Genomic DNA, 26,284 nt, shown 5'->3' with positions numbered 1-26,284 from the left:
CTTGAGAGTGCAGGTGTGGGCAATAGCTTTCGGAAGAGCTGAAGTCCGTGAAATGTTCTATTCTTGGCTGCACAGTGCAGCACAGAGTTCTACACAAACTTCCAGCCTCAAAGGATTTACGTCCAGTGGATACAGGCTGGATGCTTTTCCAAATGCTAACTGCTGTTAGCTGTCAGAGCCTCAGTGACGATGACATAGTTTCCTGTGTCTCATTTGCATTTAAAGAGACAGGCACTCAAAACTGATCATTCTGAACAGGGCTGTTTTGGCAGGGTGATTGAACTGCTGTGGTGCTTCATCCTGAAGGTATTTTGACCAAAGCATTTTCATTAGGATATCAGGGAACTGGGTTAACTTGTATAAATAGGGTATAATATGTCTCCTTTAAAATTAATTTCAGGTAATGCCTGGTTTATTTCTTTGGCTTTTTAATATTAAATGAAGGATATTTACATGTGTTAGAAACAATGAAACTGAATTTGAATATGGTCAAGTGTTATTAAGTAACTTTTTAAAAAAATTTAATAACTTTTTAAATCAATATATGTATAAATATATACATACGTACATACATATATATACATATACATACAGTATACTGTGGAGGTTAAAAGTGTGTCAGATGAAGCTAGAAATTGAATGTGTGATGCTAAATGTTGTTAGTGGCTATGGCCCAAAAGTGGGATGTGAGTTAGAGGAGAAGGAAACATTCTGGAGTGAGAAGATGAAGTGAATATCCCCAGAGATGAGAGAGTGGGAATTGGTGCATACTTCAATGGACATGTTGGTGCAGGAAATAGAGGTGATGAAGAAGTGTTTGTATTATGTTAGCCTTTACGTTCCTTATCATGCATTACCATAACTGAAAAATCTTCTTCAGCTCCCACTATAGGAAGACATACTTCCTACGGACACTGCACTAGTAAGAGAGAGAGAGGTGGCAAAGGCCAAACAAAGGGCGTATGATGACTTGTATGCTAGGTTGGAAAGTAAGGACGGAGAGAATGATTTATACAGGTTGGCAAAACAGAGAGATAGATATGGGAAAGACGTCCAGCAGGTTAATGATAGAGAGGGACATGTGTTGACAGGTGCCACAGAAGTAATGGGAAGATGGAAATAGTATTTTGAAGAGCTTATGAATGAGGAAAATGAAAGAGAGCAAGTGGTAGAAGAGGTGGACCATGAAGTAGCTGAGATTAGTAAAGGTGAAGTGATGAGGGCATTGAAGAGGATGAAGAGTGGAAAGGCAGTTGGTCCTGATGATATATACCTGTGGAGGTATGGAAGTGTCTCTGAGAGGCGGCAGTAGAGTTTCTGGTTAGACTATTCAACAGGATGCCTGAGGAATGGAGAAGAAGTGTGATGGTGCACATTTTTAAGAATAAGGAATAAGAGTAACTATAGAAGATTGAAGATCAGAAGTCATCATTTGCGAGCAACAGTATGGTTTCATGCCTAGAATGAGTACTACAGATGCAGTATTTGATTTAAGAATACTGGTAGAGAAATACAGAGAAGGTCAGAGGGCATTGCATTGTGCCTATGTAGATCTACACTGTAAAAAAAATTGTTAGACAAACTTGTAAGTTAGAGTTGTGCCAACTATTCTTCTCTTAGAGTTTGCTAACTAATCTTTTGTTCAGATAATTTAAAAATTAAATTGAATCTGAAGTGTGCATGCGTTCGGTGAACGGGGTCAACAGTTCAGAGCAGTGGAGAGTGTGGAAAGAGCTGAAGAAACATGTTCAAGCTGAGTGGAGAAAAGTGTCAGGTGTATCAGCCAGAATGAAAGGAAAGTTATATAAGACAGTGGTGATACCAGTGATGCTGTATGGCCTAGAGACAGTTGCACTGAGGAAAAGACAGGAAGCAGAGCTGGAGGCAGCAGAGATGAAGATGTTGAGGTTCTCTTTGGGAATAATGAGGATGAATAGGATCAGGAATGAGTTAATCAGAGGAACAGCACATGTTAGATGTTTTACAGATAAGGTCAGAGAGGCCAGAATGAGATGGTTTGGTCATATACAGAGGAGGGATAGTGAATATATTGGTAGAAGGATGCTGGGGTTGGAACTGCCAGACAGGAGGTCTTATAGAACTTTACAATACCTGCTCATTGCTAATTGTGAAGGAATATGACATGAGACAGCAGGAAAAAGGATATGTCTGGAAATAAGCGTTTCTCACCCTAATGCGTACAAAACACAGGGATGCAGCAACACATCCACACATTGAAAAGGAAGAATAAACACACACAATAAAATATTAATATCAAAACATACAATAAAACAATTAAATAAGAATAAAATAAAAATCAAAGCAAATTAGAAAATTACAATTATGAACAGAGGGAAAATGTCATTATGCTACTGAATATATATATATAAAACTCTATAACAACTTTTTGAGTTTGCGTTGTAGAAATCCCAGGACAGTAAGTGAATGCAAATCATTGGGAGCAGTGACAGCAAAAGAATGGTTAGCGAACTGTTTCTATCGCGACTTGGGGACGTTTAGTAGCCATTGACCAGATGAGCGCAACACCATGTTGTTTTCACACAAAGTTCAAATCTTTGCCCAATAGGGCAGAGCAAGGTCATTAATGGCCTTACAAAGACCAACATGAAGTGCATCACTGTAGTAAATCCTTGAGCTAATTATGTGTGAATTGCCATTTCCAATGCCCGTTAAAGAAGGTCTTAACTGTATAATAGATGAAGCTGAAAAAAGCTTCCCCATCACTCCCCCCCTTCAAGTGTTGTTTCAGGCTCTGTCTCTCATGCTGAAATCAAGGACCTTTATTATGTCTTCAATTGTGGCTTGTTTCACGTGTGAACATTTCAGAGCCTGATAGTGAAGAGGTCGATGAGTGTCCCGAAGGTAAAGTGTACCACAGCTGCACTGAGCAGAGAGGAGGTGTGGCCTGTGTACCCACTTGTCGGAACCTGATGTTGAACCTCACTTGCCCTCCCAACACACCGTGCATCCCTGGCTGTGTCTGCCCTCCTGGGTAAATTAAGCAGCGTCTACCTTCTCATGTTATCACATGTATATATATATACATATATATATATATACATATATATATTTGTATATATATATATATATATATATATATATATATGTGTATGTATATATATATATACAAATCCATTGTACAGGGTTCCTACGCAGCATGGAATAGTATGGAATTTAATTAGAGTGATTTCCAAGTTTGGAAAAAGAGAAAAAAATATAGAAAAAATGTTTGTGTCTCCAGACGATTATCTCACTTTTCTAAAATTAAATATATTATACAAATCAAAACAAGTTACTAACGAAACATAGCCTACCTGTAGATGATGTGAAACTAATCAAGCTGGCTGTAGAATGGTGTCGCGTTACCATGGTTACTGTTACTGACTGCAATTGTCATTTATTTATTATTTTCCATATGCGTCGTAGAGCCAGCCACCGATTGTCGGCGGCGACAGTGTCATGGGTTGATGTTTTCCTAGGATTGGCTTCATGAAAAATTTGTAAAGGATTTTAAAAACATTTATTTACATAATAAGCATCTAACAATTGGTATTCAGATGTTTAATATTGACTGAAAAATTCCCCAGAGAAGTCTCTGAATTTGAGTCTGGAAAAGTATGGAGTTTTGAAATGGAAAATGGGTAGTCACGCGATTGTACACTCAAAAACAATATGAAATATAATTATTTCATATTCCATGTCTGCCTGTTGGAATTATGTTTAACCTTAATTTTACAAACTGAACCTTTAAGGCTATTTAATGATGGCAGTGTTCCATTTAGCTCCTCAGGTTGGGAGTCCATACTGGTTCACTGCCACACTGTCCTGACGGACAGTGCATGCACTGAACGGAGCCGTGGTTCATGTGATCAGTAAAACCTGCAGCTTTTCCTGCTGAAACATGTCAAAGTGGCCCATTACAAGCTTCATGTTATTTACTTGTTTGTGCGTTATTATGATCTGTTCTTTGAGTAAGTTATGTCATGTCTAAGGCTGGTGCTGCACCATGGTCATTGTTACCATCCGGAGAACTGTCCGTGTGCCTGGCTGGGCCTTGAATACCTTCCTGGAGAAACTGTGGAAACACCATGTTACAAATGGTAAACAGCTTAACCATACTCACCTGGGATGTAATATTGACAAATGGCTAGTATGTGCTAAAATAACACTTGAATGTACTTATTTGACTGTGTTGTACTTTATTTTTGCTTTACTCCTCAGTGTGTGTCAGCATGGTTACTTCAACTGCGTCTACTCGCCATGTCCAGCTGTGTGTTCTGTCTACAGCGATAGACACTACCACACCTTTGACGGCCTTGAGTATGACTACCATTCTGACTGTCAGGTCTACCTCCTCAAAGTGAGTGGAACATTCTGTCTAGTTATTATTCTGCCTCTGTTTTGTCTTAGTTATCAAAAATTCTGTATTGAACAATATTTGTGTCCATTTATGTCCTTCATCAGAAAACAGGCTCCGTCAAGCAATATTGTCTGTTTGTGTAAATACAGCAGGTCAAGAAGCATTTATACTATTAAAGTGCCGATTGACTGTTGTATTATTTTTAAACAGACATTTGTTTATATTCAAAAGTTATTGACTACTGGACTACAGTGTGTGTGTGTGTGTGTGTGTGTGTGTGTGTGTGTGTGTGTGTGTGTGTGTGTGCGTGTGCGTGTGCGTGTGTGTATCTAAAGGCACAGGAGGATGCTCTTATTTTGTGGCCAGGACATGGATCTGAGAAAGGGAATCCAATTGTGTTTGGGTTTTTTGTTTATTTAATTGGATCAGATTGAGGTGTGCAGGTATGTGTGTTGGTGGGTTAGCACCATTGGCAATGCTAGCAGACACTGTGCAAAGCTTTAGCAACACAAAGAGACCTGTGTTCACTTCAAACCCCAGGACTCCGGCGCTCCCAGGGATATAGAATTAGAATTAGCAGAACAGACATTGCAATTCAGACCAAGAACGCCACTGAGCAGGCCTAAAAAACAATCAGGTCAGGTCAGAGCTGTGTCTTAAAGTTGCATCTTCTTATTGTCACCACTCATGCATCAAAAGCAACAGTGATTTCAATGTTGAATCTGCCATGTGGTGCAGTATTTTACAGCAGCTCCTGTAAGTTGGTCGAAAGTTGTTTTGCTGCCATGCCAGCGAAACACAAATGAATCACCTTTACATACAGTATGAAAGTGAAAAGTTTCACAGTTATCAAAATGACATCATGCTATTTTTGGTTTATGTTTTAGGTCAACCTGCAAAAACAATACCCAAAGTCTGTGATTCCTTTTTTGTTTTTGTTTTTGTCTTGACAATCGAAAGAAAACGGTTTTCTGACCACCTGACAAGGAGTGATGCATTCTAACAAAGGACAAAATGTAACTCAAAGTCGACTAATTTAAGCAGCCAGAAAACATGTGACCATCACTTTCTGCTCATCACATATATATATATATATACAGTTAGGCCCATAAATATTTGGACTTCGACACAGTTCTCTTTATTTTGGCTCTATACACCACTAAAATGGATTTGAAATGAAACGAACAAGATGTGCTTTAACTGCACACTTTCAGCTTTAATTTGAGGGCATTTACATCCAAATCAAGTGAACGGTGTAGGAATTACAACACTTTCTATATGTGCCTCCCTCTTTTTAGAGGAACAAAAGTAATTGGACAAACTAAACAATCATAAATCAAACTTTCATTGTTTAATACTTGGTTACAAATTCTTTGCAGTCAATTCAAGTCAAGTCTGGAAGGCATAGACATCACCAGACACTGGGTTTCATCCCTGGTGATGCACTGTCAGGCCTCTACTGACACGGTCTTCAGTTCCTGCTTGTTCTTGGGCCATTTTCCCTTCAGTTTGGTCTTCAAGAAGTGAAATGCATGCTCAATCAGATTCAGGTCAGGTGATTGACTGATAACATTCCACATTTGCCTTAAAAAACTCTTTGGTGGCTTTTGCAGTTTGCTTTGGGTCATTGTCCATCTGCACTGTGAAGCTCCGTCCAATGAGTTCTGAAGCATTTGGCTGAATATGAGCAGATAATATTGCTGGAAACACTTCAGAATTCATCCTGCTGCTTTTGTCAGCAGTTACATCAACAATAAACACAATGTAACCAGTTCCATTGGCAGCCATACATGTCCACACCATGACACTACCACCACCATGCTTCTCTGATGAGGTGGTATGTTGTGGATCATGAGCAGTTCCTTTCCTTCTCCACACTCTTCTCTTCCCATCACTGTGGTACAAGTTGATCTTGGTCTCATCTGTCCAGAGGATGTTCTTCCAGAATTATAACGCCTTTTTTAGGTGTTGTTTGGCAAATTCTAATCTCGTCTTCCTGTTTTTGAGGCTCACTAATGGTTTGCATCTTGTGGTGAACCCTCTATATTCACTCTGGTGAAGTCTTCTTTTGATTGTTGACTTTGAAACACAAACACCTACCTCCTGGAGAGTGTTTGAGATCTGGCCAACTGTTGTGAAGGGCTTTTTCTTCACCTGGGAAATCATTCTTCTGTCGTCCACCACAGTGGTTTTCTGTGGTCTTCCAGGTCTTTTGGTGTTGCTGAGCTCATTGGTGCGTTCTTTCTTTTTTAGAATGTTCCAAACAGTTGATTTGGCCACACATAATGTTTTTGCTATTTCTCTGATGGGTTTGTTTTGATTTTTCAGCCTAATGATGGCTTGCTTCACTGACAGTGACAGCTCCTTGGATCTCATATAGAAAGTTAACAGCAACAGATTCAAAATGCAAATGTCACTCCTGGAATCAACTCCAGAACTTTTACCTGTGTCATTGAAGATGAAATGATGAGGAAATAGCCCACATTTGTCCATGAAATAGCTTTTCAGTCAATTGTCCAATTACTTTTGGTCCCCTAAAAAGTGGGAGGCACAAGTGTAATTCCTACACCGTTCACTTGATTTGGATGTAAATACCCTCAAATTAAAACTGAAAGTGTGCAGTTAAAGCACATCTTGTTAGTTTCATTTCAAATCCATTGTAGTGGTGTATAGAGCCAAAATAAAGAGAACTGTGTCGATGTCCAAATATTTATGGGCCTAACTGTACCTGACCTGCAGTTGGCTGATAGCGTATGACAAAAGTGGCCATAAAACATGATTTAACAACAATACAGAAACTACCATTTGTGCTACCATTTATGTCTTTAACGTATTCTTCTACAGTTCACTATGGTTGTTTTAAAGTGCTTTACAAATAAAGCTGGATTGGATTGACTCCGTAAAACACAAGTTTAAATCAAGAAAGTATTGGTGGATTTGAGGAAATTGCTAATTTACAATTTACAATTTGCAAGGTTCTACTTCATGCTGGTACTGTATATCCATGTTTTAGGCCACAGTGATGCCAGTTTCAAAAGTGCCGGTTCACAATTGAAGTATACAGTATATCAAAGGGAGTCCATCTCCACAAGACCACTTTTCTCATTGTAAAGTAAACAATTATGTATATATGATAGCGTGATAATATTTTTTTTTAATTTTTAAAAAAAATAAATGATTTATATTCCTCTCTCCTCAGACTACAGGAAAAACTGAAATGTCCATCATTGCCCAAAACAAGGACTGCTACGAGAGCGGCATTGTGTGTATGAAATTACTCATTATTCATGTGGGACTGACCAAAATCTACTTCACTGACAACTCTGGCAACCCTGTACGTTCTACACACACCACACAAACCATTAATCTACATCGGGGGTCTCAAATTCAAATGACCTGGGGGCCAATGCACATCTATTGTGGTCAAGAGAACAAAAAGTGGAAAAAAAACAACTGTTTACCATATTGCATCATGATATCACACATATACTTAATTACACTATCTATGATGCAAAATGAATATATTAATATAAAAAAAAGACATTTATTTTAAAGGTGCATTATGTAATAAATCTAAAGCAACTGGTCATAAAATCCTCCTAATATGTCACAGAGACTCAGGAATAATGTTCATATAACAAACTGAACTCACCAACAGTACAGCCAAAATATTTGCATTAAAAAAATATTTTGCAGACTGCAAATCATGTTTATGTTTTGAAATCATGTTTTGGCATGTGGTGCCACCTACTGCCGTCTACCAATCATTGCAGTCAGGAGAGTCTCAGCTGCCGAGCAACCACGGGTTGCCAGTTGCGTCAGAAAAACGAAACCTAAAAGACCTCGTTATTTTGAATTTGAATGTCGTAACCGTTTTTGGCCACATTCTTACATATGGCACCTTTAAATTACATAAATAATAGTGTGGACAATTACAATTGGTACCAGGAACCGTTTCGGCCACTTCCATTCGTGGCTCGGGCCCTAACAAGCGTATTTATATATGTAATTGAATGTTTAATAATCGGATAATTATGACCAAATATCTTATTATTACTGTTATAAAAAACATTGCTAGCAAACAAATATTATATTCTATCACCTTGCTGGCAGCTGTGCCTCAGCTACACACTGTGTTTAAAAGACGGTGAGGTCGTGGGCCATGTTTTCATTATAACATGATTTTAAGTGGGGGGCCGCATGTAATCGATTGGCCGCCAGTTTGAGACCCCTGATTTACATATTTTCTTGTGTGTTTATTTTTCTCTGTTAAATACATCAATACAAATGCAGCATTTAATTATTTTTTTTACCCTTCCTCAGAGCCCATCCACTGTTGTCGGCCGTGGGTCAGAGTTTGAGTTGTGGAAAGCTGGCTATTATACTGTGGTGCAGTTCTCCAGTCAGGACCTGACTATCCTCTGGGACCGCAAGACGACTGTCCACATCAGAACTGGACCTCAGTGGAAGGTGGAGGACAAGGAGGAGCACATTTTTAAGCTGAAAAAGACTGCATCTAACAACAGGATTGAGTGTTTAGAGTCTGCTTTTCTCCCTCAGGGCCTTCTCAGTGGGCTATGTGGAAACTTTGACAGTGTGACAGTGAACGATATGACCACATCTGGCCACATGGAAGTCAATAACGCGCAGACCTTTGGGGATAGCTGGGCTCTGGGACAGGTATGCCTATATATTACTAATATTAGTTTATTATCGTGACGTGAGACAATATGGTCTTAGATTTTGATATTGTCATATTGTGATCTGTGATGACTTTTCCTTGTTTTAAAGGCTGCTGCATTGATCATCACAATTTTTTATTATATCGAATAAATGGGTGAAATTTCTTAATATTTATTATCTTGATAATGTTTAGGCTTTACCTTCAGGGATCCACACATACTTTATTCATTATATTGATCTATATACATTGTAAATAAAAAAAAAATAAAAAATACATTCATACATTTTCTGTCATTGTTTATATTCATTTGCACGCTCCCGGCACAACTGTCTGGAGCAATGTGGCATTAAGTGTTTTGCCCAAGGACACATCAGGGATTCTGAGAATCAAACCCAAAACCTTTCATTTAAAGCCAAATATTTTTTGTGTTATAATAGAATTTGACCATATTTAGGGACAGTAGCTCCATAGTTCAGTGGTAGAGCGAGTCGTTGTGGGTTAGTCTACATGCCAAATAAATATACCAGGTATTATCTGAAATAAAAGGTAATATGTGTATTTATTACATATATATCATGATATATCAATATTGAATGATATAAAAAGTATATCCCATATTTTTTCCGAGGTATGACTCAGCTCAGCTGCTCTACTCCACTGATATCATGATATCACCTCTTTTCTTTTTTCGTCTATCCCCTCTGGTGCTTTAATAGATGTGGTATTTACAAGTAATCAGACACTTGATCTTGATCTTGATTGTGTGTGTGTGTGTGTGTGTGTGTGTGTGTGTGTGTGTGTGTGTGTGTGTGTGTGTGTGTGTGTGTGTGTGTGTGTGTGTGTGTGTGTGTGTGTATTTTAGTGTGAAAGTGAAAGTGTTGTTGAGCGACCATGTGAAGGAGACCTGGGGAGGCAGCCGTATGCCAAGAGGGAGTGTGCGCTCCTCTACAGCGACGTCTTTGCACCATGTCACAATGTGGTAAGTGACAGTAAACTGATGCACACTCTCACACACACACACACACACACACACACACACACACACACACACACACACACACCCCCACACACGCACACACACGCACACACACGCACACACACACACACACACACACACACTGACGTCTGTTGTGAGTGAGTGAATGCAGCTGGTGAAAGGTTATCTTCCTGGAAAGGTTAGAGGTTATGGGAAGACTTACCTGATCCCACTGTGCAGTGTTCCTCATAGATAAAAACCAAATACCAAATGCCACACCAGATGTGGGGCGACACACACCTGCAGACACACATCTGAGTCTTTTAGTACAGTAAGGCACTCCTCAATGTGGTCAGCAGAGGGAGCTATGTATACACAGTGTGCACAGAAAGTGTTAGTAGGCCTTAAAGGTATAGATTTGCCGATGGATTTCAGATATTCAGATTCCGATTTTTGGTTTTGAATAATTGTTAAACTTGCAAGACAAAAACATATGTTGACACGGCGGGAAACAAACTCACTAAACATGATGATATTTTGCATATTTGTACCTTGTTCTTAAATTATTTTTTTTTACATCAAGTCTTCATGGAGTAGTCTTGATGTGTTGAACTGGGGAAGCGTTTCCAAACCGTAGTTACTAGTGGTATTTTCTCACATATTATTTCATTATTTTACACGTAGTAAAAATTTGAACGTGAACATCTCCGCCTCCCTCAAAGTCCCAACCTCCAGGGCTGAACGGCAGCGGTTATGGGCATGCGCGATTCATTAGCAACCGGGACACAGAGGGGCTTACTAAAGCTTTGCACGTGCAAAAACGTGCACAAACTGGATTGCACATTCCCAAAAATATTTTTTAATTTATTTATTTTTTTTTTTAATTTACAATGTAGGCTTTGCAGGCTTTTCACCCTCCTTTTATTCACCTCCACCGATCACTAAAGCCTACATTTTTTATACTCGCCGAAGTGTAGTTTATAGTCGCCGGGCGCGCGCCAAAAATGACGTCACATCCTGTGTTGCGTCGGGCGTGCACCTCTGAGTTGTTGTAGCTTTGTCGACTGCGGTGCGCGACAAATCTTCATTTTCAATGGAAGCCTGGCTGAGCAGGTCCGCTTGTACACGCATTTGTATGACTCTTCTGTCCGAGAGCACCGAGACACAGAGTCACATGACCTTATATTCATTGAAGGACATTGTTACAGCGTTACAAAAAGACAATGGTTTTTGCCGTAGGATGTGAAAAAAAGAGGGGGATCGCTTTGTGAAGGGCAAAAGACGACCCCATAGAAAAAGTGGTGACCCAGGGGTAAAAGCCATCTCATTGATTCTGGTGAATTATGAGATGCTTGTCTTAATACTTGAAACACAGAGAGACGGACCGTGGAGGCCAATTTTAGCGATATGCGGAAAGTTTACCGGCAGTACAAGTCGCTACAGCGAATACTGCAATGAACAACGCGCAGAGTATTAATGCCTCCATACATACTTGTACAGTCGAGAGCCGTCTGCGGAGCCCCGTGCGAGTATAAACAAGGCTCAACCCAAAACCTCCTGTGTGCAGGGGGTGGAGTCAACCTGGACACACCCACAGACACACCCACACAGATGCACCAAACAAGCACAAGGGCCGTAACATTGACTTTTAATTATAGCATACTAACAATGGTGATCACCTGTATGATAATAATAACAATAATAATAATAATAATAGCTTCAAAACTGGATCTGTATCCTGCAACCTGCAAGATGAGGTCACACAGAGAGAGAAAAGGAAAGGAAGGTGGACACAAACTAGTTAGAGAAAGAACAAGGTTAATGACTCCCACTCCACCCCTCCCTTCCAGAGTCGAGGTTGCCAGAGCGGTTGGCATATAACGCTGTCAGCAACGAGCGAGGAGCGAGCGTTTTATCATAAATGAGTGGCTCTAAGACACACAATTCTGTTCTCTCAGTAAAGATCAAGATGTATAAAATTTTATGGTAACATTAGCTGTTGACTAGGGATGGATATATCAGATTGGAATAACTTTATGCATGATATTTGACAGAACTGTCCTTAATTTTTTGCCTCCCCTTTTACAATGTTATATAGCAGGACTGCCAACTTTTGAGAAAACCTTAGAGTGAGTGAGACATCGTGGCATGCGGGGCAATTTACCACCACACACCCAATATTTTTATTTATGGTAATATTTTATGCATTGCAAGCTTATTAATGTTTTATACAATAATAAGGTAAATAATGTTGACACCTGGCACCAGGTGCACCTGGCTTTTAATGGAAATGACAAGTGAATCTCTGATTGCCTTAGTTGGTATTATAACCAAAACACACTTTATTGAGGCACTAAACCCCTTGATTGAACTGAACTGACTATTTCACAGATTTGTTTAGAACAGATTTATTTAGTGTTTTTAATCAATGCAAAAATATCACAATGTCCCCTTTTATTAAAAGGCCTTGAATGTTTAAAGGTCTGCTACTCCAGCCAGGATACACTACTGTCTAATCATTATCTGTATACTATCAATTTCTCATTGTTTCAATATCTGCAATCATTGCTTCTTCTATAATGATAACAACATAGATGTTGACGTTCACTATGTCCTTCAGTAGCCTCTGTCAAAGGTCCAGATCATCTTGCCTTTCGACAGATCTATGCATCGCTGGTGTATTTTTGTTTATCTGTCACTCAACATCTGATCTCCTCTGCACCAGAGGTAGACCCACATTCTTTTGTCCTTGTGTCTCATCACTTCTTCCCTGTCTGAATTATTGAGATCGGCTCACCTTTCATGAAGACCCCCCCCCCCCCAGGTTCCCCCAGTGAGATCTGGCCCTGTTCGCGTCATTATTATTTGTGTGTTATTTGAGATGATGTATGTTGTGATTTGCCGCTATACAAATAGAATAGAATTGAATTGAATTGAGTGTGTGCATGTTGTGTCTACCCTTCAGGTGGATGTGGCCTGGTTCTACAGGAACTGTTTGACAGACACTTGCAACTGTAACCGTGGGGGAGACTGTGAGTGCCTTTGCACGTCTATCGCTGCGTATGCACACAAATGCTGTCAACAGGGAGTCACAGTACACTGGCGATCTCCCTCTGTCTGTCGTGAGTATGCAAATACCTACACACACACTCGTCTTGTCTGTGCTGATTAGGAGTGAGACCCCTCCCTAACTCTTTGACCCATTTATTCTTTGCATCAGTCTGCCATCACTCATATGTTGTCTTGTGATTTAGGGATTGAAACGCTTACTAACTTCTGCTCTCTTTCAGCCTATGATTGTGAATACTATAATCAAGGTATGTATATGTTCTTCTTTGCCTCCATCTTGTCCTGTTCCTCGTGTCCTCTTCTGTTACACCAAATGTCCTCCCTCACAACATCCTTGAATTATCTGTGGTTTTCCTCTTTTCATCTTCTGTCCAATATAATCACTATCCCTCCATTACACGTGACCAAACCTTCTCAACCTTTACTCTCTCAAGTTGTGTTTTTTATCATGGTACGGTTTTATTCGGTTTGGAACAGCTCAGTACAGTACGCTTTGGAATGGTAAAGCCCTGGGTCAGGCTTACGTTTCGATTGAGAATGGTACCTTTTTTTATTAGGTGGTTCAGTGAGATCCATAGTGCCGGTGCAGTGACAAGGAATGCAACACAACAGACAACAATAGAGGACATCCAGCAGCTCTTTTTTTCTGCTTGGTTTGTGGCTTTTTGTCTCATCACACTTTGTATGAGAATAGACTACGGGCGTTGATGGGAAGGCAGTAAGGGAGTGATGTCTTCCTGTTGCCCAATCAGCTGTCTGTCATGGGAGGAGCCAGTCTAGCGTCACCTTGACCTTACTGTACCATTTTACTCTGGTACCCCAAGCGAAGAGTACCAACAAATGGAACAGTGGGGCTCGACATTTTGGTACTATTGGTACCGAACTGTTCCACTGGATGGAAACACGGCTTTGCTTTAGCTCCAAACAGTTCAACCTGCGCTGTCCAAAATCATCTCCAGCTCTGCATTCTGTCTTTCAGACAATTCCTCTGTCTCCAAGCCATACATCATAGCAGGTCTCACTACCGTCTTGTAGACCTTCCCTTTCACTTTTGCTGCTATCCTTCTGTCACATATGAGCCCTGATACTCATCTCCATCCACTCTCTTCTCCACCTCTCTTGTGCACTGTCCATTGCTTTGGATGGTTGACCCCAAGTATTTAAACTCATTCACTTTCTCGACCTCTACTTCCTATATCTTCACCGTACCACCTGTTTCACTGACTTTCACACACAGGTATGTGTATCTTAAAGTTAATCATTAAAGGTCTTGTTTCTAAGCAACAGACTCTTTGTTTTCCTGCAAATGCATTTCCTCTCTTGCTCTTACACCTCCTCACAGAACTTGGCGAAGGCCCATTTTCCTTGGTGAGTGGCGCTGATAAGGACACCATGTTTGGAGTAAATCGCTCCAGCGGCTCAGTGTTTCCACTGGTGATAGAGAGGCCAGGGCAGTTGCCTGCTCCAGGCCTCCTGTTCAACTTCATGATCACAGCAGGTCTACAGAAGGATAGAACATCACGTAAGCATCAACATTTGCACAATATAAAGGTCCAGTGTGTGAGAATCAGTGACATGTAATGGCAATATTGTAGATTTAGTGTTATCTGCCAGTTTCCCATCAGGAAACTACCTTGGCCTTTGCATTGCTGACAGGACTTTCCTCACTCTCTCTGCCATTTCCTGCTTATTCTTTGTTGGTTTACGTATGGTTTATGTGGGCTGAAAGGCACATTTGTTCATGCTGTTAAATGCATTTGTTCATGCTGTTAAATGCTAGAAACATGGTGACACAAGATGAGGGCCTCCTTAAAGCGAGTACATATACAGTAAATTGCAAATTACCTATTTGTCAGATTATTGACAAACAATGCTCTGTTATTATTTTCATTAGATTTGTTAAATTGTATTATTTATTTTAACACAGACAAGCTTATAAGATAAATGTTTTATTTTCGGTTGTATGCCAATTTCACTTTTTAGCCTTCCAGTTGTTCAACTCGAATTAGTAAAAACTCTCATTATGCACTGGTCCTTTAATATCATCTTAGTTTTGGGATATAGATGAACTCATATGTGTGTGTTTTCCAAGGTGTCCCTGTGGTGTCACTGGAGTCTGCTGAGAGACCAAACTATTTCCTTGCTGTGTCTGGACATAGTCGTCTTCAGCTGGAGCAGTGGAGTCGCGGGGCAGAGTTCAGTCGCAGGGCAACCTTTATCCAACACCACGGGCTGTTTCTGCCTGGCCACACATCATTTGAGCTTGTCGGTCAACCCGGAATATTTTTGACACTGACACGCACCTCTGCAAGATCCCAGAGATACGACACCTCAGAGGGATTCAGGACGAGCAGCAGCTTTACACTGGAGGGTCCGAATCACACATGCCCACATTCATATACACACGTGACCACTAACTAATCATGTGTACTGTATAATGTATTATTATCATCTGTGGCAGAGAGCAGTTTCGTGATACCTTACCGGATGATGTGTGAGTGGCGTTATCAAGCCTGTGCGAGCCCCTGTGTCCACACGTGTAGTGACCCAGATGCAACACGGTGCCACTTCCTGCCCCTGTAAGAGAATTGTCTCGTGAAATAAACGCTGCCTCCCTGTGACTCTGCTTCACTGAAGTGCTATAAGCTGGGTTTTTTTTATGTTGCAGGGTGGAAGGCTGCTTCCCACGTTGTCCCAAGAACATGGTCCTCGATCAAGTCACAAGAAGATGTGTGTACACAGAGGACTGTGAGTATGATCTTTTATTTTGTTTCCCTTTAATGCCATTTAAGTGTACATCTTATATAGCAGTGTTTTCCAAGCCTTCTACATGGTGACCCACTTCTTAACAATGACAAACTATCGAGATCCAAATCAAAATATAAATTATGACATGAGTACATTTTACAAGCTAATATATTTTTTAATTGGTAACCAAATCATTTCAAAGAGGTGTTGGTAAGTTAATTAAAACTTCATGTTGTTTAAAACAATTATACATACATCTTAAATAAAGGTTTTGGAAACATTTTACAAATTTATTTGCGGACCCCAAACAATTCTCCCTCTCCCTATAATTCATAGATTGAGTTGTCTTTTTTAAAATAACTTGTTGAATTGTGTCCTCTAGGTGTGTCCTTGCCTCCAACTCCAACACCGTTTGCATTTGTGACAAGGTCCAACAGAACTACAACACTGGCTACAACCACTACTACAACTACGACTACTGCTACTACTACTACGACTGCTTCTACTACTACTACTACAATGCCGACAACTACCACCACCACCACAACCACCACCACAGCTCCCACGTCAACCACCATCACAGCAACAACTATCTCTACCACTACTGTCAAGCCCACAACAACGACAGCCACCACTACCATACCCACTGCTCCCACCACAACCACTGAACAAGTCACCACTCCACCAACACCACCTCCTCCCACCACTCTTACACCGTCAGCTCCACCAGAGACAACCACTCTCACCACAGCTGCTGAAATGACCTCCACCCAAACCACAGGGGTCACCAAGCCAGCACCCAGCATTGCACCCCCTGAGGCCACTTCTTCTCCTCCACCCTCCACCACCGTTACCACACCATCAACACCAGAGCCTCCCCCAACCTCTGCCCCACCTCCTTTGACCTCATCCACCACAGTGGTCACAACTGCCTCCACCTCCACCATTTCTCTCCCTGAAACCACTACCACTCCGCAGTCTACACCAACAGATACAACCACCACCACAGAGACCTCCACTCCAACAGCTTCGACCACCACAGTAGCGCCTCCTACAACCGTCAAGCCAACGACTGAGCCGGCAACCACGGAAATAGTGACAAGTACCAGCATCTCCACAACGACAGAAGAAATTCCAACCACGACTCCATTTGTCTTCCCCACGACTCCCTGCACAGTAAGCAAAATCATACAAACACCTAGAAAAGAAATCTTTCTATGTGTAACCTTAAAACTGCAGTGGATATACAAGGTTTGCTAACAGCTACAGTAACTAATGCCATTATAATCTATGTGAAAAATACCTGCTCTACACTTGAAAATATATTGTTTTCCACTTACAAATTCATATTTGCCTCAAAATAAATATAATGTTGTTTTTGTTACCTTACAGTAAGCCAGAGGTGTTAAACTTTCACATGTGCCTCCCTCCCCAATCGATTTCATGCAGGCCTGTGACTTTAATGCAGCATTGATAGAATAGACATAATGTAACTACTAAATATGCTTTTTAGCAATATTTTTATTACATTCACTTATATTTAACATTTAAAAAAGAAATATTTACTATACTATATATCTATAATAACATACTGTATATCCATCCATACATTATCTTCTGAGGCTTGGAAAGATTGTAAGCATGTGAGCTTGTTTAGTGTTTTAATTATCGTCCCCATGTTATTATTTACCTTGTTTGCATCATAAATATATATATGTTTTATTATTGCTAACTATACACCATTCCATATCAAAACTTCACTTCACTTTTACTTTGAAATTCTGTTAAATATCATCATCATTTGAGTTACTGTGATGATCATCATGTGTATATACAGGCATATGCTAATGCTTGGATATGTTGACCTGAAGAAGTGCTGTGACATGTAGAACAAATAGTGTGTATCTGTGTCAACAGCCTCCGTACTCCTACCGGATTGATGAGTGTGCAGAGCTGATCTGTTTCAACGGAGATCTGCTGCTTCATAACTCCTCTCTGCACTGTCGCTACAACACCAGCCAGCCTCAGTGCAGTCTGTTGGGCCTGCCCATCCTCATCAACACTGACCCCTGCTGTCCTCTGTGGCAGTGTCCTTGTAGGTTTGCTTGTCTTATGTTGGATGTCTAAATGTCCTTCTTGTCCAGTCATAACAGTGGACTGGTCTTTTGAGTCCATTGTCTTTGATTTCATGTCTATTTCTGCCAGGTCGTTGCACTGTGATGTCAGACCTGCGTGTGATAACATTTGACGGCAACAACGTAGCCTTGTATGATAACGGTTCCTACATCCTGGTAAATTTGCCCAGAGAGACTATTATTGGCACTGTGGAGAGATGTCCAACCAGCCAGGTAACATACAAAGAATAAAATATGAACTATTATAATAAAAAATAAAAAATAATAATGAAATATTATGTTCTCTTTGTAGAGTGTGAACTCCATCAGGCGAACTGTGAGTATAATCTTCTCCGTTCCCTACAGGAGTGTTTGTATCAGCATCAAAGTTGCTTAATATTATCTGCATTAACATGGTAAAATTTCAATCTTTCAATCTGTTTCTTATCTGAACTCAGTGCATGTTTGCCTAACATAAGAAGAAATCTACAAAACCTAATTTATTTGCATAAAAGCATTAATTTATTTTGTATCAGTCATCTGTGTATTATTTGGTAGAACTCGCTTCAGGTTTTTCAAGGGTGGAGATGCCAAGTTCACTGTTCACATGGCTTACATGGTCTTTTTATACTTTAAAACTCACAATTAGTCAATAAAACTTAACAACTTGTGTTTAATGTCCAATACTTGTCATATTAAGTGATGATTCATTGTTTGTACATAACTTATAATCTGGGTACCATATTTTACAGTGTATATTGATTTGTACTGATTTTACTCTGCACCAGAGTCCGACCGGTGGAACATCTGGTCTCTGTTTTAAGAAGCTGAACATCACCAACTCCTCCCACAGAGTTATAATCAACAGACTGGATCGAAAGGTAACCCTCTTTATTGAATTTACTGACTAAAATGAACTTAATATTCCTGTCAAATATAGTGATTTTTGCACATCTGTATGTCCATGCATCTCCAGGTGACGGTGAATTACAGACCCGTCCGCCTCCCATTCTCTCGTCACTCCCTTTATGTGGAAGATACAGGCAGCATGTACCTCATTCACACACCTGGTGGAATCAACATACAGTGGTATCATAGCACTGGTATCATGGTGCTGCAGTACAATACTCTCCATAATGCATCTGTGCCCACTCGAGGCCTGTGTGGTGAGTCCACACACACAGTTTTGTGTGTTATTCTTCTTATGATACTACATTGGTTCCAATGCATTTGGATAACCTTACCAAAACCATACTCCTTACCTTAACCACACCAGTTAGTGTCGAACCTTAGCTTTAACCTATCCACAACTCACATGTCAATCCTACCTTTAACAGAGACTCTGAAATGTGGTCTGCCTCATTTGAACCAGACCTTGTTCCCATTAGAACTACTGGTCCTGAAAAATGCAGTGTTTATACCAGAAAATGTTCCCAAGAGATAACAAACAGAGAGAGACACACACAGCCATACACACACTTTGACTGTATCCGCACCAGCCTTATTTATTTACATGCCAGCTGTTAGCAGTTGAAAGTTTTATATGTAAACAGCAGCATCAGTATGACTTGTCAATATAGTTTATGCTCATTTGCTTAGAGCCATTCGGTTTAGTTTCGCAGGTTAACATGCAGATCATCTCACTCTACAGTTAAGTTGTTCACTGAACTCACATACACACACCTCCACCAAATGTCTGTGTGACAGGCTGTTGTGACGGGAACCCAGAGGATGACTTGAAGCTGCCCAATGGCACAGTGGTCAGAGAGGTGGGAGACATGATGGTCTTCCTGCAGGCATGGAGAGTGCACACCACTGACGAAACAGAACACACCCGCAGGGTTGGAGACAACTGCACCACTGGAGATTGTTCCAGCTGTCTCTCCATGCTGAGTCAGAAAGCCTTCAGCCCATGCCACAGCAAGGTAGCTCCAGTATAGTGGTTACGCTAGACTTTTTACAACCCTGTCCATGGTTAACCCGATTCTGCCACAGTCTATTGTGAGCTGTCATTTTAATTGAAAACATTTTTAGGTGATAATGACACATATTCCATTTAACAGTATTTAATTTTCAAAAACAAACAGACCACAATAACATTTACAGTACTCAACGTTTTCAGGCACATAATTGCATTCAGTGCTTTATTGTTTTACATGTCTGCCATAGCTAGGTGGAAATGCTGGAAAAAGTTGCTGTAAAAGTGGTAAAACACTGTCTAAGTCACGGTTCTGATATCGGTGTTGTACATAAAAGATGATATCAAGTTCATCCTACTGTTGCAGGTATCTCCAGAGCAGTTCTGTGACATCATGTGGGCAGGAGACCTACACTACAAAGACCACCAGTGTGACTTTCTGGCAGCTTACGTGGCAGTCTGCTACACATATCAAGTCTGCATCAGCTGGAGACGACATAATTTCTGCCGTAAGGAGACACAGTGACAGGAATGACGCACATTATGCAGACGTACTCAGTAATGCCCCTCATTTTCTCTCGCACATCGCTAATGTAACTGTCTCTTTGCAGCACTGCGATGTCCTCCAGGTAAAGAGTATCAGCCGTGTGTGAGCACCTGCACCAGCCGCACCTGTGTGAACAGAGACTACTATGAGGAGTCCACCTGCTCCTTCATCAGAGAGGAGTGTGTGTGCCGCAGTGGAACCATCCTGCACCGCGCTGACTCCCCTTACTGTGTAACAGAAGACCGATGCGGTGAGTGAAAGAGTAATTGCATTACCTTTGTGATGAAAACTGCACTGTCAGAGACAGCTTTATCACTCCAAGGCTGCTTTAATTGTATCATGAGTGTAATTATTGGGCTCTGGTGTTTCTAGTGTGCACAGATAATGAGGGTAACCCTCGGGCCCCAGGTGAGGTGTGGAACAGCTCAGCTCGTAGCTGCTGTCTGTACAAATGTATGGAGAATGGCTCAGTGATGGCTGTAGAACCAGACTGTGACTCTGTCCCCACTCCACTGTGTGAGAGGGAGGGAGAGTATGTACTGGATGTTCTGGAAGAAGGAGCCTGCTGCCCTAAAAAGATCTGTGGTGAGTAGGGGGTTGGCCAAATTTCAAAGTTCAAAATGAGTGAGTGAGTGAGTGAGTGAGTGGAGGATAAAGTGGTAGAAGATGGATGGATGGATGGATGGGTCAGAATGCAAAGGTTAAAGTCAGAATTCCAAGATTAGACTCTAGGCCTGCAACTAATAATTATTTATAGAATATAGAATATAGAAAATATTCACATTTAAGGAGCTGTTTCAAGTCTGAATTCTTCTACTTTTTTTCTCAAAAATCTTGACTTTTTTTCAGTATTCTGACTTTAAACTCAGAAATCTGGCTTTTTGCTTCCAAAAAATATTCACACGTGACACTGATCCTGTACCATAAAGTTTATATAGGGCTATGCTATCAAATGATTGTTTGCCTCTTAATCACAATTATTTGCAGTAGTTCAATAGTTAGCAAAAGCTATCTCATTTGTATTGTATCACATTTAAAATGTTATTAATTTGCAATTCACACCCAGTCTATATTAACAATATAAAGCAACTCTTAGCAGTCTAAGTGCAAAGAACGTTACTTTATGTACTTGACTTTGATATTTAGTTCATTATTTCAAATCTAAAGAAGTGCAGTAAGTTAGAGTTAACCCAATAAATAATATTTCTGTAAGGCTGGACGATATGGCTTATAAATAATATCTAGATATGTTTAGGCTATATCCTGATATTCAAGATATATGTGGATATAAAGCTGCACACAGGTTGTTTCTCTTGACTCATGAAAAGTTTTCATTTGAGATGTTTGTGCTTCTCAAAGGAGAGATCTAATATATCTCAATAAAATATTTACTGTTTATTATACCTGGTTTATTTCTTTGACTTTTGAATGTTAAATGGAGGATATTTACCTGTGATAGAAACAATGAAAATGACTATAAATATGGTCAAATTCTGCTATAAATGTGTTTCTTTAAAAGTTGGCAAACAAAACTGTTAGGTCCTGATTATTAATCACTTCTGTAGTTAACCTGCAGGCTTTCTCATTCCAGAGTTTATAAATCATTTTTTCAGGGAACTTAAGAGCCATTAAATGATCTTTCCCTCAACCGTCTTGTGTTCTTTGTCGCTTGACTGCTCGTCAGAGTGCAACATGACCATCTGTGACAGTGAAGCTCCACCCTGTGATAACGGAAACAGACTCATCATCGGCTACAGCGCTCTGTCCTGCTGCCCAGAGTACCGATGTGGTATGAACAAACATTCTTAAATAGATTTATAGTTTTCAAGCAAAAACTGTTTTTTTTTTATTGGTGTGAACCATCCCATTAACTGTAAATCCTTTTGTTTAGAGTGTGACCCTATGGCGTGCCCTCCTGTGTCTGTGCCCAACTGCAGGGAAGATCAGTTCTTAGTCGAGGTCAGAGGTCACAAGTCCTGCTGCTATTCTTACCTGTGTGGTAGGTTTAACTGTGGTTCTACTGCTCAGTATTTAATATAGAAAGTTGGCTGTCTGTTATGTCTCTGTCTCTGATACTTTAATTGATTTTAACAAACAAAATGCATTTGTTTATTGTTATTTTGTGTGTCTGAGCAGTGTGTGAATCGTGTACTGAGTCCATTCTAACTTGCTCATATGGAGAAATTCTGGCTGTGGATCTGAACACCACCAACAGCTGCTGTCCACAGTACCACTGTGGTATGTCTCTTTGTGTGTGTTCTTGTATATTGTGTAACTCTGAGGACCAAAACAACGTATAAACTTCTTTTGGGAAAGTGAGGACATTTTAAACCGGATTTTTAAAGGGCTAAGACCCATACAAAAATAGGATTGGGTTAAGGAGAGGTTTAGGTTAAGTGTGTGTGTGTTCCAGGTATTCCTCATGTTGTGGGGACCTAAATCTGTTTACACAGTCACATTACAAGGGCTTGTCTTCCTTATGGTGACAAAAAGTCCCCATAATGTAAATGTAATTATTAGATTTTAAGTTGAAGACATGTTGTTTGGTTAGGTTAAGATTAGGGTTAATCCATTAGTGGTAATGGTTATGGTTAGAGTAAGTCTCCTTGAACTGAATGTAAGTCAGTGTAATGTCCTCTGAAGGCATGAAAACCGTACTGTGAGTGTGTGTGTGTGTGTGTGTGTGTGTGTGTGTGTGTGTGTGTGTGTGTGTGTTCTTCTCTGCCTGCATCTTCATCAGTCATGTGTATAGATTCTCTCATGTGTTGCAGTGTGTGATGTCAACCTGTGCCCAGAGTCGACTGTGAGCTGTGCACCTGGTCTCTCTTTGGTTCAAACAGCTCTCCCTGGACACTGCTGTCCACGGCAGCACTGTGGTACACACACACACACACACGCAGTATATCCAGTTTGTCCCTGGTGTTACCTTATCACTGTAGTGTGCTACATGCTTTTATAAACTTTTCTAACTTTCTCTTTGTAACTCACAGAATGCCAGTGTGAGGATGGCTCTCCCCCCAAATGTCAGGTGGTAAGTCGGCAAAATGCTTGCTATTACAAGTTTATCGATACAGGTTCTTTTTATGGCTGATGCTGAACTTGAGAAACCATTGGTTCACTATGTTCATATGAGAACCTGCGACCAACGGTTGTTTTCATCATCGTTTAATTTGTGGATTGGTTTCCTGTTTCGTCGTTTGGTCCATTAAAGATAAAAAATAATAATAATGAAAAATGTTTTAAACAGTTGATCAATGTTCAAAACCAAAACCTCTGGATAAAGCTAATCAGGAAGAAATAATATATTGAGTAGCCACCAGGGCGCGATTCCGGTGGTTGCAAAAAAGCAACTGAGCTTCTTACTTATAATGTACTTATTCCTGAGAAGTTAATGGTCTCATTCACTACATTAGTACATAAGATCTCAGCCTTACTATATACAGTAAAATTGCTTTGTTATGATTATACATGTGCAAAACAAATAAAATTGATTCGATTGATTGATTATATATGACACATCCCCAACAATCTTTCTCATTTGAAAAGAAAACAGTGAAGCTCCATAAAGCAAAACCATGTGTTTCAAATGAGCAGTGGTGGACAGTTGCTGTTTGATTTTAAGTTGACGTAGTCTTCGAGTTTGTTCTGTGAGGCCAATCAGGAAGGGGGGGTTCTCCAGGTACTCTGATTTCAGAAACATTTAAATTGCCCAAAAGTGTGAGTGTGTGAGTGAATGGCTGTTTCTCTCTGTGTGTTGGACTGGGACCTGTCCAGGGTCAGCTGGGATTGGCACCAGCAGCCTTGTGACCCTCACATGGAGGATAAAGCTGTAGAAGATGAATGAATGAATGTTCTTCCCCCCTTCCAGGCATTATTGCAAAGAAGCATTGTTACAACATATAAATATTTGACCAAACACAAATGTCCTTCATTTTTGTATTAGATTTATGTGTTGATATAATTATTATTTATTTTTTTTTTTTAAATTGGTCAAAATATCTTATTGCATGTCACTGTATTATCAACAAATTCAGTAATAAAGTTTTCTTACAGGGAGAATTGCTTGTTGACGTTCCAGAGAGCAGCACCAACTGTGGCTGTCCTCAGCATACATGTCGTATGTATAAACACCCAACACGTATTTACCATTATGACAGCAGATATTTGATATTTTACCAGTTAATTAAAAACAATAATAATATAAATGTACAATTAGTAAAATTAGTCAACCTGCATATGTGTGTGTTTGTGTCATTAGAGAAGGCAGAAGTGTGTCTTTTCCAAGGGGTGACAGTTTTGGGACCAGGCCAGTCCCTGGTTCAGTATTTTGAAGGAGACCTGTGTTACACCGTCCACTGCCTGCATCACAAAGATCCAGACTCTGGCTTCTACGCCATGGAAATCACTTCTGTCAACTGCTCCCAAAAATGTGGACCTGTACGCAGCCAACACATTGAACACACTTTCAAATAGATCACTCCCACAATCATCGGTCTGCTCATGCTTTTATTTACTGCATTTGCTTCATCTCTTTCAGCACCAGGTGTATGTGCCGTCCTCAGATCCCCATGTGTGCTGCGGCTCCTGTAAAAATGTCTCCTGTACTTTTGCCAGTGAAAATGGCACAACAGAGCTTTTCACTGTAAGACCAAATGCATCTAAATGTGCTCCTATGCATTATTTTATTAATAATAAGTACTGATTGTGATTATGTTTGCAGGCAGGGAGCTCCTGGGTAGAAAACTGCACACGTTACGACTGTATGGAAACAGTCGTGGGAGCAGTGATTCTTGCCTCTGGAGTGGTTTGCCCACCCTTCAATGACACAGAGTGTATTCAGGTCAGAACCACTAAAAGTTATATACAATATATCTAAGGGTCTGTTTTGATTAGTCTTGATGAGTCTATGATGAATCTTTTATCCACATGGAAACTGTGTTTTGGGAGTACTGAAACAACGGGTCCCAGAGTGTGAAAGCTCATAACACCATCCCTGTGTTTTCTTGTGTTGCGAGATTGTTTGGTCCGTTCACTTTATTATGACTTATTTTCTTTCATTTTCATTTCATATTTTTTCTTTCAAGCTGCACACAGGTTGTTTCTCTGGATTGGAAGTGCATTGACTTTTAAATATAAAGAAATGTTCATTAAACTGGAAATCACATATAAATCGCATAAAAATGTAAATATGAAAAGAATCTGCTTACCTGAACAAAGTAAATGAGTCATTATATAATAAATAAGTATACATCGTATTTAACTCAAATGACTGTATCATGTAGTATGACCTACTGCATTGAAGTATAAGAAAACATATATTCTATTCTATATACTGTATTATATATTTTCCCTATACAAAATCATCAATACAGAGATTTATTCATTTAAATTGGTTAAAGTTTTATGACTTTGCAGATTATATTTTTTGCAAATTATGTATAAAAATCATAAGAGCATTTTATGAAATATTAAATGCTCTTATGATAAAATATGTTTTTATGAATTTTACTGTACTGTTGTATTATTTTACTCTGCCTGTAATGTGACGCGGAGTGCTTGGAAATGCATCTAAATTATGAAAATATTATTATTATTCCGACCAAATGAAACACATTTTTATCATGATTATTATTATTATTATTATTGTTGTCATTATTCTTAATATCATGCTTTCCAATATTCACTAACATAATATAAAATATAGTTGAAATATATAATACAGTATATAAAAGCTGAAAAATAGAGAAAATCATTATGATTTAAAAAGGACAGGGATCATAAGAAAACAGATGATCTGTCAGTGTAAAGGAATTATTTTGACAAATAAACTAAAACAAATAATATCAT

General features: G+C 39.8%; 1 protein-coding gene across 1 annotated transcript in view; it reads left to right on the top strand.

Moving 5' to 3' along the window:
* otogl (otogelin-like) overlaps positions 1–26,284 on the top strand; it is a gene marked incomplete at both ends in the record, with an annotated part of 54,010 nt that overhangs the window by 18,222 nt on the left and 9,504 nt on the right. Inside the window, 32 exons of the mRNA XM_083894282.1 lie at positions 2,848–3,013; positions 4,014–4,121; positions 4,243–4,381; positions 7,581–7,715; positions 8,705–8,851; positions 8,942–9,061; positions 9,928–10,044; positions 13,007–13,163; positions 13,332–13,358; positions 14,453–14,632; positions 15,203–15,481; positions 15,572–15,689; positions 15,779–15,858; positions 16,241–17,034; positions 17,776–17,953; positions 18,064–18,206; positions 18,286–18,309; positions 18,761–18,853; positions 18,949–19,138; positions 19,680–19,897; positions 20,258–20,399; positions 20,502–20,687; positions 20,810–21,022; positions 22,122–22,226; positions 22,329–22,436; positions 22,574–22,675; positions 23,209–23,313; positions 23,428–23,468; positions 24,491–24,554; positions 24,696–24,874; positions 24,975–25,079; positions 25,158–25,277. Of these exons, the coding sequence (XP_083750408.1) occupies positions 2,848–3,013; positions 4,014–4,121; positions 4,243–4,381; positions 7,581–7,715; positions 8,705–8,851; positions 8,942–9,061; positions 9,928–10,044; positions 13,007–13,163; positions 13,332–13,358; positions 14,453–14,632; positions 15,203–15,481; positions 15,572–15,689; positions 15,779–15,858; positions 16,241–17,034; positions 17,776–17,953; positions 18,064–18,206; positions 18,286–18,309; positions 18,761–18,853; positions 18,949–19,138; positions 19,680–19,897; positions 20,258–20,399; positions 20,502–20,687; positions 20,810–21,022; positions 22,122–22,226; positions 22,329–22,436; positions 22,574–22,675; positions 23,209–23,313; positions 23,428–23,468; positions 24,491–24,554; positions 24,696–24,874; positions 24,975–25,079; positions 25,158–25,277 (4,883 nt within the window). The remainder of the gene's footprint in view (positions 1–2,847; positions 3,014–4,013; positions 4,122–4,242; positions 4,382–7,580; positions 7,716–8,704; positions 8,852–8,941; positions 9,062–9,927; positions 10,045–13,006; positions 13,164–13,331; positions 13,359–14,452; positions 14,633–15,202; positions 15,482–15,571; positions 15,690–15,778; positions 15,859–16,240; positions 17,035–17,775; positions 17,954–18,063; positions 18,207–18,285; positions 18,310–18,760; positions 18,854–18,948; positions 19,139–19,679; positions 19,898–20,257; positions 20,400–20,501; positions 20,688–20,809; positions 21,023–22,121; positions 22,227–22,328; positions 22,437–22,573; positions 22,676–23,208; positions 23,314–23,427; positions 23,469–24,490; positions 24,555–24,695; positions 24,875–24,974; positions 25,080–25,157; positions 25,278–26,284) is intronic.

The sequence above is a fragment of the Microchirus variegatus genome (genome assembly GCF_963457635.1).
Source record: "Microchirus variegatus genome assembly, chromosome: 8".
Taxonomy (NCBI): Eukaryota; Metazoa; Chordata; class Actinopteri; order Pleuronectiformes; family Soleidae; genus Microchirus; species Microchirus variegatus.
The sequence above is the reverse complement of the archived record's forward strand: the minus strand, read 5'-3'. Positions and strand labels throughout refer to the sequence as shown.